Source organism: Octodon degus, unplaced genomic scaffold (assembly GCF_000260255.1).
Source record: "Octodon degus isolate 3935 unplaced genomic scaffold, OctDeg1.0 scaffold00032, whole genome shotgun sequence".
Taxonomy (NCBI): Eukaryota; Metazoa; Chordata; class Mammalia; order Rodentia; family Octodontidae; genus Octodon; species Octodon degus.
In genome coordinates this window covers 1794157-1800038 of record NW_004524608.1, presented here as the reverse complement: position 1 = coordinate 1800038, position 5882 = coordinate 1794157, and the positions used below count along the sequence as shown (strand labels likewise).

Genomic DNA, 5882 nt, shown 5'->3' with positions numbered 1-5882 from the left:
AAAAAAAAAAAAAAAAGACCTTATCTCAAAAAAAACCATTAAAATATTTTCCAAAAGATATTGAAACAAACTTTCAATGATCTAAGAGAAACTAGTAGTGCAACTATTTTGTATTTCTCTTCTCCTCTTCCCTCTGACTCGTAGTGATCCTCCCAAGAGCTGGGATTACAGGTGCACACCAACAGGCCCAGTCTCAACTGCCTCTCAATGTGCCCAAGGACAGGGCTGGCATGGCAGGCTGGGGATCAAACCCCCAACCCCTGCATCTGCCTAAGCAGGTGCTTTAATCTGATAAGCTATTTGGCCAGCCCTCAGACCTTATTTACTCTTTCAGTTTCTCAATATGATGTTTACACATGAGTCTGAAGATAATAATACGCAATATATTTATTATTATTCTCTTATTTTTTTCCATTAAAAATAAATTAGATAGGGTTTGGATAGGAGATGCATCGACTCTAAAAAAAAAATTAGGAATACTCTCGGACTACTGCAACAACCTCTTAGAAGAGTTTTATTTACTTTCTGTTAGTTTGTTTTGAGACAGGGGCTCTCTATGCAGTTCAGGCTGGCCTCAAACAGCGATCCTCTCCCCTAAGCTTCTGGGGTGCTAGAATTATAGGCATGTAGCACCTCACCCAGCCTTACTTACTTTCTTACCCACAGTCCATTTCTTACTTTAACCCAAAGAAATTTTTGTGGTACAGGAAGTTACTGGGGATTGAACTGAGAGCTTTTGCACTAAGCTATATCCCTAATCCTTTTCTCATTTATAGTTCAAGACAGAGTACTGAATCACTACATTGCCTAGGCTGGGCTTAAACTTGTGATCATCCTGTGTTAGCTTCCTGAGCTGCTGGGATTATAGGCATGCACCACTGTATCCATTAGGAAAATTTTACAATCAGAAAATATCTCAAGAAACTTTTCTAATGACTAAAACAAAACCTAAACTCTGTTATCACTGACTTCCCAAGACTTTCATGACATAGCTCGTACTTGTGGCTTACCACATCCCTATCACTCTCTTGTGACCCCATCCCAGGAGCTATTTCCTATTCTTTAACATGCCAAGACATGAGGACTTGGAATGTGCTGCCTGCTCTGTAGGAAGTACTTCTGTCTCCAGATCTTTTACAAGCCTGGCTCCTCATCTGGATCTCAGGTCAAATGTCATTTCCTCAACATTTTTTGTTCTATGGTTCTCTGATAGGAATGAGCATATATCCTGGTATTTAATTTTCTTAATAGCATTTATCACACTGAAATTGATGAAGTATTTAAGGTCTTCTTCCCAGAAAACTAAAAGGTCCCTGAAGAAACTTCTGTTTCTCACCCTGTTGTTTTTGAATTTCAACCATTCAATATCTGTTAAATAAATGATTAGGTAAAATAATACCATCACTATTATTTAATTATTCAAAAGCAGGATAATTAAACAAAATGACCCTTTTAAAGTTGTTCCATTCAATCGTCTAGTTTTAAATTTCAGAACTGATTGGGGCCGGGGAGATGGCTCAGTGGAATAAAGCGCTTCCCTGGCAAGTGCAAGGGCCTCAGTTCAATCCCAGGTTCCGCAAAAAAAAAAAAAAAATTTCAGAACTGACATATTTTCCATGGGGCCTACAAGACTAGTGGGAATATGCTACTAATTTATCTTAGTGCACTGAAAAAAAGTTTTATGCTATTATCTATTTGTTGGTTCTTTGTCAGAAAATCTTTCTTGTCAATGTCTTATACTTGGAATAACTAGTACTTTCAATATAATGGTACAGTTTATTAACTACTGATATTTTCTTATTATTTTATTACAAAAATAAAATAAAACAAATGAGTAAATTTTTTTCATAAAATAAGAAAATGAATAAGATAAAAAAAGACTGGTGGTAATACTGGAAACATTAAAAATAACTGAAATAAAGTCAAAATTTATAGTCATTTGATGGTAACCATAGTAATAACTATAATTAGTGACTATAAGATATCAGACTCTGCTTGGGGGCATGGTCATGCATACTTGTAATCCCAAAAGTAGGGTGGCTGAGGCAGGAGGGATGCCATGAGTTTGAGGCCAGTGTGGGCTACACAGTGAGTTCAAAGACAGCCCAAACTGTATAGTGAGACACTGACTCAAATAAAAAACAAAACAAAAAATTGGCCTCAAATGATATCTCTGTATGATACACACTAATTAGAAGTGGAAAATAGTAACTGCTGTGGGGAAAGGAAACAGACACTTCAGTCAAGTGATGACAGCTGACATGACAGACATCAGTGCCTCATGATATGAAGAAATGGGGACACAGTATTTTCTTTTCTTTTAAAGGGAAGGATTGGGGCCAGGGAGATGCTCAATAGAATAAGTGCTTCCCTGGCAAGTGTAACGGCCCAAGTTCAATCCCTGGTTCTGCCAAAAAAAAAAAGAAAAGGGGGCCAGGGAGCTAGCTCAGGGGAATAAGTGTTTGCCTGGCAAGCACAAGGTCCTGAGTTCAATCCCTGGTACCGCAAAAAAAAAAAAAAAAAAAAAAAAAAAAAAAAAAAAAAAAAAACCAGGAAAGTATTGATGCTGTTTCTTTTCAGGAGCTCTAGGCCTTACATTTGCCAGGCAAGTACTTATGCTGCTAGACTATCTCATTGGCCCTATAATTCTATATTGAACGTGCAAGAAATACAAAGCTAAACATGATTACAAGCAAATACCAGAAAAAATAAATTGAAGAACATTCTACAAATTGCCCTATAAACTTCAGGAATAAGTGTTTAGTATTTCAAAGTTATGAAACACTAAAAAAAGCCTGAGAAATTTCCAGATTAAAGTAACTAAGGCAAGAAGAAAAATACACATCTAATCCTAGAATAGATCTTTTTTTTTTTTTTTTTGTTTTTTTTTTTTGGTGGAACCAGGGATTGAACTCAGGTCCTTGCACTAAGCGCTTATTCTACTGAGCTATCTCCCCAACCCCCATTAGAAAAGACTTGGATCAGAAAAAAACTTTTTTCCTACTGTACTATCATTAGGACAGTAGTCAGCAAAATCTGAGTATGTAGCTCAGTACATTAAATACGAATACTATATTCTAAAAGAGAAAAAAAAAAGCAACACATATGTGGTATATACTTATAATCCTGGTACTTGGTAAGCCCAGGCAGAATGACTGCAAGTTCAAGGTCAGCCTGGGCTACATAGTGAGTTCAAGGCCAGTCTGACCCTATAAACAGGGAAAAAAAAATTATCATATTCTGACTTGGTAACTATAATGTAGCAATACAAGAAAATGAACTCATATTACACAATAAAACATTTGGGATAAAAGATTACCAGGACTGCAGCACACTGTATAATGGTTTTTGTTTTGGAGACAGGTTCTGGCTATACAGTTAAGGCTGGCGGTGATCTCACTATTAGTGCAGGCTGACTTCAAACTCAAACTTGCAGCCATCCTCCTGCCTCAACCTCCCGAGGGCTGGGATTATAGTTGTGCACTAGCACACCCAGCCAATGTTTTGGTCATTTGTTATTTTGTTTTGTTATGTGGAGGTTGAGTGTTGTTGCTCAGTGGTAGAGCACCTGTATAGCACATGCAAAACCCTGGATTCAATCCTCAGCACTGGGGGTCAAAAAGTAAAACATGCACAGACAAAGAGAATAAAAATGCAACTAAGAGGTTCATATCTGACAGAATCTATCTGAAGATTATTCCTTTGATCCTTATTTGAAAATGTGCTGTGATAGTTTATTCCTTCCTTAGAAATTGTCTTTTTTTTTTTTTTTTTAGGAAAGGGTCTATAGGGGTGTTCAGGGTCTCACTACTAGATTGGACTCATAGTGATGTGCCTGTTTACAGCCTCCCAAGAGCTGGGAAGAGCTGGAATTACAGGTTTGCGCTACCACGGCAGGCCCGGGGATCAAGCCCCCAGCCTCTGAGAAACTGTAATTCTTGCCAGGGAGATAGCTCAGCAGCATAAGCCTCTGTCTGACAAGCACAAGGTCCTGAGATTGATACCTGGTACCACAAAAAAATAAACTGTAATTCTCAGGGCTGGGGGTGCTGGTAGCATACCCCTATAATCCCAGCACTCAGGAGGCTGAGCCAAAAATTATCACCAAAAATTGGAGGCCAGCCTGGGCTACATAGTTAGTTGAAAGCCAACCTGAACTACATAATGTGACCATGTCTCAAAAAACTAAAAAGAAAAAATAGGTGTGGTGGTGCACGACTATAATCTCTGCACTCAGGAGGCTGAAGCAGGAAGACCACTGAGAGCTTGAGATCAGCCTGGGCTACATTTTGAGTTCAAGAATGGTTTGAACTATATGGCAAGACCCTGTCTCAAAACAACAATAACAACAAAAATCCGTCATTCTCATGTAAGAAAAAATAGCACAGGGCTGGCCTGATAGCTCAGCAGATTGGGCTGGATAGATAGCTCAGTGGACTAAAGTGCCTGCTTAGGCAGAGTGCAGCAGCCACCCAGGGTTCAATCCCCAGTGTGCCGAACCCCGCCCCATGTAATGAGACAGCGATTGAGACTGCGCATGGTGGCATGCACCTGTAATCCCAGTGCTTAGGAGGCTGAAAAACAGGAGAATCACTGTGAGTCCAATCTGTATAGTGAGACCCTATACTAAATACATTTAAAAAAAAAAAAAAAAAAAAAGGCACAAACCAAATAGAGGATCAAATACTCTATCATGGCTCTTACTATATAAAAATTAAGCCACCCCCCTCAACATAAGCAACAACTAAATCCTTGCATCTGACTTCTTCAATGACTAGAATAATCTTTTTTTTGTTTTGTTTTGTTTTGTTTTGTTTTTCCAATTGACTAGAATAATCTTACCTGGAAAGAATCCATGCAGACAGGACTGGAAGCCAGCTCCTCATCTACCGCATGCAACTTCTCCATGAAAGCACTATCCCTGGTCTGCTTTGGCTTCGGTGGGGGTGGAGGACCCATGGGCACTACCTCAGCACTGATGTGCCTGATGGCAGGTGCAGTAACTTTCTCAGCCTGAGTAAGAGGCAACTGTGTTAAGGAAGAAATGCAAGGGGAGGGAGAAAAGGAAGAGAGGAAAGAGAAGGAGTCGAAAGTCCCCAGTGTTGCTGACCTTTTACTGTAGACCCTGTCCTAAAAACATTTAAAAAAAAAAAAAAAAAGGACAATGGATATGAAAGCAAAAAGGGCAGAAAAAAAGAAATTGCCAGTTACATATTTCTAGCTCCCTTAATGAGAACTCTGAATAGTTCTTCCCCTGGGCCCCAATCTTCCCCCCCCCCCCACCCTTTGGAGACAGGATCTCACTATGCAGCTCATGCTGACCTTGAACTGGCTATATAGTCCAGATGGGCTTCAAACTTGCAGCAATCCTGCCTCTGCCTCCCAAGTGTTGGGATTACAGGCTATAATACAACACCCAGCCAGCCTTAAGTGTTCACTGAGGTAAGAAACTTTGAAAAGGGGTAAAGAGATACAAATCTCTATAAATATAGCATCTACTTATAGAGTTCAATGAGATCTGGTTATGCAGTTATGTCTAACTCATCTTTTATAAGTCACTGACTTACCTCTAATAATACGCCACTCTCTTCATCTGTTTCTGTCATCTCAGAAGACTGTCTCAACCTGGATTTCTTTGCTCCACGTGGAGATGACGCAGTGCTTTCAACATCACTTTCCAATAAACTCTAAAAAACAACCAGTTCATGTGTGTGTACATATGTATGTATATCCCCAACTCAATCCACTGAGTTTGACGTATCTTAAGAATAAATCACGGGCTGGTGAGATGGCTCAGTGGTCTAGAGCACCTACTTAGAGCAGGCTTAGCAAAGCACAGGGACCACAGTTTAATCCCCCAGCACCATATGCCAGCCAGCCCC

General features: G+C 39.6%; 1 protein-coding gene across 7 annotated transcripts in view; it reads right to left on the bottom strand.

Moving 5' to 3' along the window:
- The window catches only part of Gon4l (gon-4 like), a 91613-nt gene that overhangs the window by 46234 nt on the left and 39497 nt on the right, over positions 1-5882 (bottom strand). For 6 of the 7 annotated variants that reach the window (XM_023713572.1, XM_023713576.1, XM_023713575.1 and 3 more), the window contains 2 exons: positions 5568-5687; positions 4843-5013 (listed from right to left, as the gene is read on the bottom strand). In XM_023713572.1, the coding sequence (XP_023569340.1) occupies positions 4843-5013; positions 5568-5687 (291 nt within the window). Of the gene's footprint in view, positions 1-4842; positions 5014-5567; positions 5688-5882 lie in introns of those variants that run through there. The other variant, XM_023713578.1, reaches the window with a different exon arrangement.